General features: G+C 36.7%; 2 protein-coding genes across 12 annotated transcripts in view; one reads left to right on the top strand and one right to left on the bottom strand.

Moving 5' to 3' along the window:
• The window catches only part of TAF1D (TATA-box binding protein associated factor, RNA polymerase I subunit D), a 44,318-nt gene extending 31,785 nt beyond the window's left edge, over window positions 1-12,533 (top strand). For both annotated transcript variants that reach the window (XR_011995185.1, XR_011995188.1), the window contains one exon: window positions 8,989-12,533. The gene's annotated coding sequence lies outside the window, so the exon portion shown is untranslated. The remainder of the gene's footprint in view (window positions 1-8,988) is intronic.
• Window positions 1-13,082, bottom strand: part of CEP295 (centrosomal protein 295) — a 53,400-nt gene that overhangs the window by 21,544 nt on the left and 18,774 nt on the right. For 9 of the 10 annotated variants that reach the window (XR_011995166.1, XR_011995169.1, XR_011995167.1 and 6 more), the window contains 6 exons: window positions 11,104-11,244; window positions 8,448-8,631; window positions 8,061-8,225; window positions 5,871-6,092; window positions 1,679-1,771; window positions 1,425-1,528 (listed from right to left, as the gene is read on the bottom strand). Coding sequence is in view for 6 of the 10 variants with exons in the window: in XM_025993213.2 (XP_025848998.2) it covers window positions 1,425-1,528; window positions 1,679-1,771; window positions 5,871-6,092; window positions 8,061-8,225; window positions 8,448-8,631; window positions 11,104-11,244 (909 nt within the window). In the remaining 4 variants the exon portion in view is untranslated. The remainder of the gene's footprint in view (window positions 1-1,424; window positions 1,529-1,678; window positions 1,772-5,870; window positions 6,093-8,060; window positions 8,226-8,447; window positions 8,632-11,103; window positions 11,245-13,082) is intronic. The other variant, XM_072726176.1, reaches the window with a different exon arrangement.

Genomic DNA, 13,082 nt, shown 5'->3' with positions numbered 1-13,082 from the left:
ACCTCCAGAGAAGCAGCAGATGATGCTCAGCCAAGTCCTATGCTCTCATCTTTAATTTTACAGAGTTCTCAGTAAGAAAAATTGACTGAATAAATTTACTCTCAAGGCCTTACAAATATTTTGACTTCTTAGGAATACCCATCAAGGGGTGCAGTTATCTAGAGGCCAAATAATACATGAGCGACATTCTGCATCTTCTGTCAGGTGTGAAACTGACGGGAAGACAATGGCACAGGGATGACACATAAACTCTAGTATTACACACACACACACATACACAGATCCAACCAAGTATTAGAACATGTCAGAAAAGCTCCAAGTTTCGTGAGGACAGGATCGAGTCTGACTGGTTATGTGCTAAATCCAGCACCTAGTACAATCCCTAGAACATACATAACAACACATAAATATTTACTGAGTAAGTAGACCAAAGAATGTATAGAAGTTTTATTAAGAGGAACACTTCTACAAGAGATAATGAAGAACGATCTTGTTTTTAAAATAAAAAAATGTCTCAATCTGGTATTTTACCTATTTCTAATCAAGCAAGAGTGGCTACAGCTGAGTTCTTGTCTGCAACTTCCTTACTTTGCCTTACTCCTAGGAGTCACTGAACTTAGACCATTTACAGCTCTGTATTATCTCTAGAACTACACTGTTAATAGTCACTAGCTGCATGTGACTATTAAAATTCAAATGAATTAAAATTAAATAAAACTGAAAACTGAGTCACTCAGTTGCACTAGTCATATTTCAAGTATTCAATAGCCCATGCAGCTAGCAGGTACCATACTGGACATAAATATGGAACATTCCGTAACCAGTGAAAGCTCTATTGGATAATACTACTTTAGAATACGGATTAGAAAACAACTTATCTGAGAAGAAATACTGGTCTATTGAATTCTTACTCCCGAGCTGTTTTTTCATAAAAACTAGGACTATAAATCGACTGGCTTAGTAGCAATTAACCTCTTTCAAGGTAATCTGTGTTAAAAAAAAAAAAAAAAGCCTGGTATTAAAGCAGACCATAATTACAGTTAAGGAGGCTGAATCAACAATTTTTCTTCTGAAATACTATTAAAAAAAAATAAAAAGCTTTTGAGGTTATAAAGTCTAGCTGATTTCACCAAATATTTATTGAGCCCTTAGTATGTATAAAGCATTGCACCAGAACCTACGTAAACAGAATTTTCGAAAAGACCGTCTGTCTTTAACAAATGTATTAAATACAAAACAAAATGCAGTAAGGATCAAATGAATAGTGTAAGCAAAGATGAAGTATTCTCTATCAGCTGAATGCGTAAGACAAGACAGAATAAGTAGTACCAAAAGTAGCCAGACAGTAAGACAAATTTCATTGATCAAACAAAATTATAGAACCTAGTAGAAAGAAATCTCTAAAAATAAGAATTTCAGATTACCTGTTTCTGCCTTGCTGCCATTCTAATCCTGACTGCTTCTTCTTGAGGATGAAGTAGAATTGAACTCTGAGCTACAGCTGGGATAGGCTGAACTTCCTTTATTTCTAAGAGAATTCCCAAATCAAAAATTAAATAATTTAGAATTCTGACACTGCCATAATTCTCTTTACTCATTTATCACAAATGTAATTTTATTAGGAAAAAAATGTTAAGGTAAGCAAGCTTAATTTAAAAATGTGATAAAAAAGAAATACCTTGTTCCCTTTCAGAGTCTGTATCCAATGAAAGTGGTTTCTCTTCACTAGTAAGTGGTCCAGAATCAACTGTTAAAGTATCACTTTCAGCAACTGTAATGGATACATTATTATAAACATATTATCACTGTAACCTTAAATCTGAACAAAGCAACAAAAACCTGCATTCAGATTAACAATTCAATTTTGGTCCATCTGTCATATTTAGTTAAGATCCAGTCATGTAGTTAAGATCCAGTCATGTTCCAGATGACCACATACTTATCCATTAAACTTAAGCCTAATTTAAGAAGACAGATGGGAGACTAAAATTGTGAACCAAAAGGAAAAAAATGAAGAATTGATTAAAAAGGTTTACTGATAGTTTCAAACACAAGGGAAAAGCACAGAGGAATAGAAAGAACAATGTACCTAAGTTCAAAAAGAGAAGCTTAAGGACTGGCAATGCATCCCTACCATTTTAGGATATAAGGATTTTTCTTATTTCTGAGATCAGAGAAGGAAGTTAAAACAGTTTCTTGGATCGTATCAGGGTAGTCAGGAACTCTGCATCAAGCATTCACTCACTCACTCACTTATTCTACTTATGTGGTACACACTGGGGATACACTGGCAAATTTTAAAAAGCCCTAAAAGGATGTTTTACAGGGCAAGTGGGATGACAGAAACATTAAATAATCATCTTAAGAAAAAATTACAAAACAAGAAACTGCTAAGTGCTATATAAAAGAAATAAAGGATTACACAGTAGAGTATCACAGGAGAATCTGAATTAGACTAAGGGCTCAGGTGAGATTTGTTTCAGGAAATGACATTTAGGCAGACATCTGAAAGGCAAGGAGGAATCAGCCAGGTAAAGAATGTGGGGATGCACAGGAATGAGTATGAGGTGTGGCCAGAGAAGGGAGAGAATGAATGAAGCAAGATGAAGCTGGAGAAAGCCTATTCATACAGACTTAAAAAAAAAAAAAAAAAAAAAGACTTGGTTATGGATTGACAATGAAAGAGCCTTGTTTTACTGAATTCTGAAACCATATTCTCTCCTACTTTGTTGGCCACTCCTTTTATACTGCCTTTGCTGTCTGCTCCTTCTTTAGTCATCTTCTATACTGGAGTCTTTCAAATGGTCTCATAAGCCCTCTCTCACCAAATTCTTCCCCCTAAGAGTTCTTCTATGCTCATGGCTTTAAATATCATATTTACATCTGAGTTCCTAACTTACCTCTCTTGTTTTAAGCTACTCAATCCAACAAATACTAACTGAGCATCTGTTATGTATAAAGCACTGGTCCAGGCCCTAGGGATACAGCAATGAACAAAGTCTAATTCCTAACTTCAATGGCAGTTATACTGGAATTAGAGGATATACAGTGTCGAGTGTCAAGACAAGAAGCAAATAAGCCAAGAAAGTAAATTTACGGTCCAGGAGATGCTGGTAAGAGCTATGGAAGGAGTGGACGTTAAGAGCAATGGAGAAAAATAAGGGTAAAAGGGATGGGGAGTGAGGGGTATGGGAGAAGGGGAGTGCAGAAACTTGCCATTTTATACAGAGTGAATAGAGAAGGCTTTGCTTAGAAAGCTAGGTGTCAGCAAGTATCTGAAGGAAGTGGGAGTACTGCATAGAAATATGCAAGAGCATTCCAGCCAGAAAGACCAGCAATTTGTAAAATCATGTAAGTCACGTTTACTATGTTTGAGGAATACCCAGGAAGCCAGCGCCTATGGAGAGTGGTTTGGGAGGAAGGTGTGGTTGAAAATGAAGTCAGAGAGGCAACCGGATGGTTCAGTCAGTTAAATGGCTGCCTTTGACTCAGGTCATGACCTCAAGGTCCTGAGATCAAGCTCTGCTAGCCCTGCATTGGGACTCCCTGCTCAGTGGGGAGCCTGCTGTTCCCTCTCCCTCGGCTTGTGTCCTCTCACTTATATATGCTTTCTCTCAAATAAATAAAATCTTAAAAAAAAAAAAATCAAAATGAAGTTAGGGAAACGGAAGTTGAAAGAAATGGTGGGAGGCAGTGTGTGTGGGCACAGATTATATAAGGCTTTGATGCCCCATAAGCACTTTGGTTTTAACCAAATGAATTGGGTAGTTGTCAGAGGGCTTCCCCCAGAGGAATGACATGAGGTTATTTGTGCTTTAATAGGATGACTCTGGGATTAGACTGCAGCAAGGAGGTGCAAAATCTGAAGATAGGGGCAGCCCTGGTTGGCTCAGCAGTTTAGCGCCACCTTCGGCCCAGGTTGTGATCCTGGGGAGCCAGGATCGAGTCCCATGTCAGGCTCCCTCCATGGAGCCTGCTACTCCCTCTGCCTATGCCTCTCTCTCTCTCTGTGTGTGTGTGTCTCTCTCATGAATAAATAAATAAAATCTTAAAAAAAAAATCTGAAGACAGACCAGTCAGGAGGTTACTGCAAGGGTCTACACTGGACAAGAAACGTAGCTTAAGCTAGGATGGTAGGTGTTGAGAATTAGTTGGAATGTGGACAGGTTTTAAGGGTGAGGCCAACATGATTTGTGATGATTTGGATGTAGGATATAAAAAAGGGGAACTAAAATGACAAGCTTTTTGACTTGAGCAAGAGAACGTTATTGCCACTTGCTGAAATGTGGAAGGATGTGGGAAAAGTGGGGGAGGGGAGGGATATTAAGAGTCCACTTTTGGAAAAGTTTAAGATGTAACTACAAGGGAAGGTGTCAAATAGAAATCTAAATGAGTGGAGTTCAAATAGGTCAAGACTATAAACACCTGAGGTCATCAAAATAAAGATGGTAATGTAAAGTCATGACATGAGCATTTAACTAGGGAGAGTAAAAAGATCTGAGAAATAAGCTCAGGGTACAATGACTAGTGGTTGTAGAGATGACAATAGCAGCAAAGGAAATCATGAAGGAGGAGCCATTAAGTCAGGAAAACTGAGGGTGGTGTCAAGAGGTTAAGTGAAGAAATTAGTTCCAGAAGGTTTCCTGTTGTACTTAGGATAGAGTCCAGAAACTGGACACAGACTGTAAGTCACTTCTTTCAGAAGCCTGGTAGCAAAATACTTCCATACAAGTCCAATCACATTTAAAAAAAAAATACAGAGAACAAAACTCTAAAAAGAAAAATCAAAGAGGAATTATGTCATCACAACTCATTTGTTAGTCTGTACCTCCAGATAATGTTCTGCCTTGACCTTTATAACTTCCGGAAATTTCTTTAACAGCTTTTTTGTCTACCCAAAAAACCTTCTTTAAGAGTAACAAAGAAACCAAATATCTGGTGGTATTGTGAAAGAAACAAATAATACAATGTATTCAAAAGCTGTTAACATGTTCCTATTCTTTGATTCCGTAATTCTTTTAAAAGTTGTTCTTAAGGAAATAAAGATGTAGGTTTACTGCTAAATGGATGCTCACTATAGCACAAAAAATAAACAAAAGCTGGTTAATTTTGGTTCCTCAGTTACATTGGACTTTATATAGCTGACCCTTGGAAAATGTCAGTTAGAAGCCAAACCCCCCACTTACGACTTCTAACTCCCCAGACACTTAACTACTAATAGCCTATGGTGGGATGCCTGGGTGGCTCAGCGGTTGAGCGTCTGTCTTTGGTTCAGGGCGTGATCCGGCGTTCTGGGATCGAGTCCCGCATCGGGCTCCATGTGAGGAGCCTGCTTCTCCCTCTGCCTGTGTCTCTGCCTCTGTTTCTCATGAGTAAATAAATAAAAATCTTTAAAAAACAAAAACAAAAACTAATAGCCTATGGCTGGCTAGGAGCCTTACCAATGACAATGTCAGTTGATTAATACATATTTCGTATCTTATATGTATTACATATGATACTCTTAAAATACCTTACTTTTTAATTTTTTCTGTAATTCTAGGCTATGCAGTTTCTGTTTTTTTTTTTCAAATTGTCACAAGCTCCAAATATCTTCTATTTATGCAGAAAATCCTGCCTATAATTGGACCTATGTAGTTCAAACTCATTTTGTTCAAGGGTCAATCATATATACATAATACTGCTATGTTAAAGTGTCTGGAAGAAGGTTAATCAAGGGTTTTAACATTTACTGCCTTTGAAGTAACAGCACTATGAGCTTTAAGCATTTTCTTCCTTTTGACCACCATTCTTTGATTTTTCAGGAATGAACGTATTTTTTAACAACTCAAAAAGGGTCTGTGTGTTATGAGACTCTTGGAGAGAACCACCTTGTTCCTGCACAGAGGATAATGTTCTCTCTTCGCCAAAAGTTGCTCCTGATTCGACTGTTGGTGCTTTACTCTCTGTTTCACTAACAGTTGTAATCACTTCACTTTCATCCTCAGACATGGATTTAATAGTCCAGAGAGATTTTTGGCTTCGGATCTTATTTAGTAATTTTTTAAAAAGAATTTTTGAAGGGACTTGGTGGGTCTTTACTGCCAAGGGAACTAAAAGAAAAGAAAAAAACCTTATTTAGGACTTGTTGTATACTAAGCAAATTATTCTATTATACTTAGTAACCACCACAAACACTAGTTAAGATAAAAGCACTTTATATCTCTCTATTTTTCACTTATAATTTAACAGCACATACAATTATATTTGACCCCAACTGCAATTTTACAACTAGGAATAATTTTCAATTTAAATTTAAATAAAGGAACCAAAATTCAACTATTTCTCAAAAATACGCAACACCAATTTCAAGCTTAAAAATTTATCACAGAGAATGTTTATTCTGCTTGCTAATGATGACAGAATGCATATCACATAATTAACTGATGCAAGATTAGCATTCAAATATGTTCTGTTGGTCCTTGGGTGGCTCAGCAGTTTAGTGCCTGCCTTCAGCCCAGGGCGTGATCATGGAGTCCTGGGATCGAGTCCCACATCGGGCTCCCTGCATGGAGCCTGCTTCTCCCTTTGCCTGTGTCTCTGCCTCTCTGTGTCGCTCATGAATAAATAAATAAAATCTTAAACAAACAAACAAACAAAATATGTTCTGTAAGGTTTTATACTCTATCCTAGAGAGGGGTCCCAAATATGGCTCTGCACTTCTTAGTAGGCTACAGAGGAAAACATTACTAGTTATAACTTTAAAGCCAGTCAGGTACTCCCAAATTATTCTATCTGGAAAAAATTTCTCCCACCTATCTTCATAAAGAGATACCTTCAGTTAAAAAAAAATCTTTTAAGTTATTTCCCAACACCAAAATTCAGCATAGTACAAACAACTCTCTAAGAGGACAAAAACTGTGTTGAAAATACATAGTTCTCTGGTTTAATCAAGGAATAAAATTTAAGAAATCCACTTAAGTCAAAAACTGGTAAATTCTAGTTTTGCCTGACATACTTCTTAAAAAATACTTTCTAATTTTAACTTCAAACAATAAAATACACAAAATCTAAGTGTACAGCTTGAAAAATTTTACATATACCTATATAACACCATCCAGATCATTATGTAGAACATTACCAGCACCTACTAGGTTCCCTCAGGCCCCTTCCTACTCAATACACCCCTAAAGATAACCACTGTTCTAATCTCAAAACCAGTTTAGTTTTGTCTATTTACTTTTTTTTAAACTTCATATAAATATGGGATTATACTTAGGTATTCTTTTCTGCCTGGCTTCTTTCAATCATCATTAGTCTGTGACTCACTCATATTTAAGAAATTTGTTGCCAATATTTTAAAAAAAGGATTTTTAAAAATCAATGGGATTCTTAGATTCTTTTGAAAAATCAAGAGAGCTGGCAAGATCAAGCGAACAATTCCAAATGGGATCAGCAGGAGCCAAAAAGTAACTGTTCCTTTGGATAAGGCAAGAATTGCAATTCTGACAAACTAGAGATTTGAATAATATTCCCAATTAAAAAACTAAAAAAGGTGGGTGAAACAGTAAAAGTATCTTTGGTGATTTGATTAAAGTCTAAAGATAATGCTGAGCCTTCACAGGAATTCAGAATTGAGCATCTAACTCAGCCTAAAAACCTTCAATTATATGTTCATGTGAACAAAATGACTTTTCTGGAACAACTGGGTGGCTTAGCGGTTAAGCGCCTGCCTTCAGCTCAGGGCGTGATCCTGGAGGCCCGGGATCGAGGCCCACATCGAGCTCTCTGCATGGAGCCTGCTTCTCCCTCTGCCTGTGTCTCTGCCTCTCTGCCTCTCATGAATAAATAAAATCTTAACAAAAAAACCAACCAAAATCAAAAAAACCAAATGACTTTCCTCCTATGTATATGAAAAGGATTTTAATGATGGAAATCTAAAAACATGGCTTTTTTTCTTCCGTCACTCCCCCTAGTATTAGTCATTTGTTTGGATTAAATTAGATCAGATTTTCCTATTGGCAAATCACTAGCATTTTTCTATGAAATATGGTAATATTCAGCTCAGGAGGAGTTTTTACCGTCTTCTTCACTAGAACATATTGTTTCGGCTTCTGTCACCGGAATGCTTTCAGTTTCCCCTAACTTTTCTTGTTCCATTGAAAGGTCCAGTTCTTCATCTTGGATCTGATCAGTCACAGTGGGCAAAGGTTCTGGTTCAAGACGCAAAATCAGGTTTCCTTTCACTTTTCAATAAAGAAACAGAGAGATAGGTTTCCATTCTGAAATGACTAAAAAGAACTTCAGCAAAGTATTTTAAAGGCCATTACAATTTCTAACTCTAAAATATTAGGACCACTTTCAACCTGGGAACTTATCCCAACATAAAAACGGCTTCATCAATACAAATGTATTTTCCCACAAAAACACTTAAAAGCATTGTTGAAAGTTTATTAAAAGTGTCTTACTCCTGTCTGCATTGTACATGTCTTCAAAGGCAAATTCCAGCTCTCTCTGCCAATCCTCTTTCATCTCACTGCGTTTGTACGGAAGTTCAACTAGTTGTGGTGGCATCTGTGCTACATTCTGCCTCCGATGAGCTAGGTCCTCTTGTTGTAGCCGTTGGAGTTCTTTCATTAGTTTCTCCTGAGTCTTCAAGAAGAGAGGGACTTAGTCAACAACAGTTCAGTCACAGACTGCAGACAGTAACATTTACAGTAAGGGAGAAGTGGGGAAATCATGAGAAACAGGGACTAGAGTTCCCTCCCAGCCCCTCCCCCGTATTCTGCCATAAAGACATTAATTATATGTTCAAAAAAAAAAAAAAATGAATTGAAAGCCAGATGCCATGTGAGATGCTAAGAACACGGTCTCACTCCTAGCCTAGAGATCAACAAACAGGTAATTAGTAAAATACTAATTACAAAAGTATTAGTATTACAAAAGGATAGTACTGTTTAAACCACAAAGCTTCAAAATTGTCTGCTGCTTACAAATCTCCCTTCTCAGGATGGTTGTGAAGTGACAGTCTATATAAGCTGCTGGGGATCCTGCAATGTTCTCTGTTCCAGTTCTCTCTGCAGCCACCAGTATGTAACAGTCCCAGGTAAGCACCAAGACCCAGAGTGACTGTGGCTTAACAGATATTTCTTGTTACTTCACACTCTTATGAATTCCCCATGATGAAAAGGGATCTGTATGTACCTCTTTAAGCTTAAAAAGTCTGGTTAATATGGAAGTTTAATAAGTACAGTGTTTTAGTGAGGTTATCTAATTAAATTCTGGTGGTGCAGGATAGTGAAGGAAGATAAGAGAATACCTCTCCTCTCCTGAATTGAGGATGAGATAGACGGGGGTGAAGAGGATGGAGTTCAAGTAAGAAACAATAACTGGAGCAAGAGGCATGGAGATGAAGGCATGGGGCATTGAGAAGAGTACACTGCTCTAGGATATAGGTAGAAAGGGTGCGGAGGATGATCAAAAAGAAAAGATATTACTGGAGAAGCAGGTAGAGGCCAAATACTAGTTACAACAGACACCAGCAGGAAATAAGATCCCAAGGCACAATGGGGTCTGCAGCAAAAAGGCTCCACAGGGAAAAGGAAATCCCCTACCAGTGGTGAGACTGCAGGTTTTGATTACCATTCTCATGTAAGAGACACTAAGTCTACAAAAAGGGCAGAAAGCCTGTGTAATAGTGTTTGCCAAGTGATAATACACACAACATTACTTAGTCTTCTGTTAAGTTTTACAAAGTCATTTCTTTTATAATAAGATTCAAATGATTTCACTGAATTTACTTCAAAGTTATTTGAATAAATATACTATTTCTGGCTCACTGAAAGTATGACATATTATTCTACTTAAATTATTTTTTAATAACAACTACTATCACCATTGACATTTGCTGTTAGTTTATGTAATTCCAAGCACAATTCTAAGGGCTTTACTAAATTCATTTGTCCTCAAAAACAGACTATAAAACAGAATTCAGAGATGTTAGGTAAATTGCCTGAGATCAATCAGTTAAGCAGTGAGGAAGGGAGAAAATACCAGGCAGCCTGTGGAGTCTACCTTCTTAACCACTACACACTACTGATTTATGGAAGAATGTGTTCAATTTATGATTGCTTTGCACATTTTTTTCCTATCAATTTAAGTCTTAGGTAAGAATTACTGGTAATAATTCAGACAATCAGCTATTTTAGTCATAATTTACTCCCAGTTTATAAAATCTAAAACTTTAAGGGAGGTCATGTATAAATTAGTTAAAACTATACCAAGGAACTTTAAGGCTTTTAAATTCCCACAGAAATACTTAAAAGCTCACTCTTCACATGAGTGTTTGAAACATTCACATGTATTAGTAAAATACAGAAGAAATCATTTGACTTCAAAAATGAATCATTTTTATGTTATCTTTCAGGATAAACATGAGAGAAATGAAGCTAAAAGTATAAAGCCAGTTTTCATCATACATATTGTATAGCTCTGGGACAGTTTTTCAAAGCTTCCTGAGAGCTAGGATCATGACTCTACCTTTGAATCAAGACTCTGCAAAGCCAACAAATGCTCTGCTTAGTAAATATTTAATAAACAGAATCCTAAAATTTGCAGAGCACAAATGCAATTCATTTTTTTTAAAGATTTTATTTATTTATTCATAGAAACAGATAGAGAATGAGAGGCAGAGACACAGGCAGAAGGAGAAGCAGGCTCCATGCAGAGAGCCTAACGTGGGACTTGATCCAGGGTCTCCAGGATCACACCCTGGGCTGCAGGCGGCGCTAAACCGCTGCACCATCGGGGCTGCCCAGAAATGCAATTCATTAAAAGAGAAAAGTAATTTCTTTTCAGGTCATTTCTGGCTGATTAAGATATCTAACTTTTAACAAATTCATCACTATAAAAACTTTTAGAACAGTAACAGACAGTGTGAGAACTGATTCACTCAGTCTGAATTTGAAACTGGAAGTAAAAGTTAGGAAACTTGAAATGGCATAAGTCAAAGATTGTTATTTTCACATTCTTTGTAACCTCTGTACTTTGAAACTAGTTACTCATCAGTAAGTTGTGAAGTCTATCACTCCATCTACCAATAGTGGTCCCAGCCAGAATTCTTACTTGAGCCAAATGTATCTTCTTCATTGCTTGGAAACCCCGTGTGTGTGCCTTTTCATGCTGTTCCATTCTCTCCTGCGCCACTTGTTTTTGCCATTCTTCTCTTCTTTTAGCTTCTTCTTCAGCAGCCAAATGAGGATCTGGCTAGCAGTCAATTAATAACACTTTAGACAGTCTTAGAAATTGTGAAACAATGTGGTTAACTAAGAAACGACTTTAAAATCATGCTTTCCTACTTCTATAAAATTAAATAAGAAGAGTTGTATTTGTAAATGCCCACAATTACCAAATGCAGATATTATGAAAAATATCAAACTGTTAGTGGAAGTTTGAGAAGTTGGTTCATTTTATACCAGATTATTCATACCCAGTCACATTTCTCCATCGTTTTAAGAAACCTCAGTAAAACAACAGTGCTGTAAGCACAAAGCTCGTAGTTTAAGAAACCACAGACATCAAAGGTCATTCAGGGAAGCAGTGAGATTTGTCTTTGGTTTTCAGTCAACATCTGCTGCTTTTTGACTTCAAATTCAGGAAGGCCAAATCACCAACTACTTTAATATAATTTATGACTTCTAAAACTTGTGCATAATCAACAATTATGTGGCTGTACGGTCAGCTGTCATTTCACCAAGCTAATAATAGCAAGTAAGCGGGAGAAGGGCACATAACCTAGATTTCCTATTATGCCTGAATGTTCACTTTCAAATGTGAGTAAGCATTCCAAATGTAACTTTAAGTAAACCTCTTCTTATGTACTTTATATGCTGAAATTCTTAGGTGAAATAATGATGACTATGAAAGCTATCATAGTTGACCCTGAATATGGGTTTAAACTGTGAATCCACTTACACATTTTTTTTCTCCAATAAATATATTGGGAAATATCTGGAGATTTGCAACAATCTGAAAAAACTCACAGATGAATCATGTAGCCTGGAAATATTGAAAAAAATTGGGGTGCCTGGGTGACTCAGTTGGTTAAGTGTTTGACTTCAGCTCAGGTCATGATTCCAAGGTCCTGTGATTGAGCCCCACATCAGGCTCCCTGCTCAGTGGAGATCCTGCTTCTTCCCCTGCCCCTCCCCCTGCTTGTGCTCTCTCTCTCAAATGAATAAATGAAGTCTTTAAAACTATATTGAAAAAAATTAAGAAAAGTTGGATATGTCACGAATGCATAAAATATATGTAAGTTATTAACGTATTTTATCATTTATTGCCATAAACACATAGAAATTATAAAGTTAAAATTGATCAAAACTTACACAAGCACAAAGATTCAAAGTCATAACTCCATAAAATTTACTATAGTACCTACTGTATTACTGTTAAAATCTTTTAGCCATGTCTTATTGCTATTGCAGTGAGCACAAGTATTTCATCAGCCTAGTGTCACAATTCATCTCTCCATAAATTGCGTATAGTGGTAAAAACGGTGTCTTGTGGTTCTTGTGTATTTTTCATTGTGTTAGTGCAATACTCTGAATGACATCATGGGACCCATACAAAGTACCACTAGCAATGCTGGAAGTGCTTCCAAGAAGTAGAAATAAGTCATTACATTACAAGAAAAAGTTGCATTGCTTGTTATATACTATGGATTGTGGTTTGCAACTGTGATTGCCTGCCATTTCAAGATACATGAATCCAGTGTTAAGGAAATTGTAAAAAAAAAAAAAAAAAAAAAAAGACATTTATAGCTGTAGCTACAACAAAAGGAATGAAAACTTTGCACTTTTTACAAAGTAAGTTTTTATCTCATACTGAAAACCCAGCTTTTCTGTCGGTGCACAATTGCTACAAGACAGACACGTATAAACTCTAATATGATTCAAGAAAAAGGAAGCCTTAAAGCAAAAGGAAGGTGAAAGATTTAAAGCTGGAAATTTTTAAAAAAGTATAAGATGGTTTGACAATTTTAAGAGATTTAGCTTAAAAAACATCAAGATAACAGGAGCTACAGCTTCTGCTGACCAAAAAGC

This window comes from Vulpes vulpes, chromosome 11, assembly GCF_048418805.1.
Source record: "Vulpes vulpes isolate BD-2025 chromosome 11, VulVul3, whole genome shotgun sequence".
NCBI classification, from domain to species: Eukaryota; Metazoa; Chordata; class Mammalia; order Carnivora; family Canidae; genus Vulpes; species Vulpes vulpes.
Note: the sequence above shows the minus strand (reverse complement) of the source record. Positions and strands in the feature narration are given on the sequence as shown.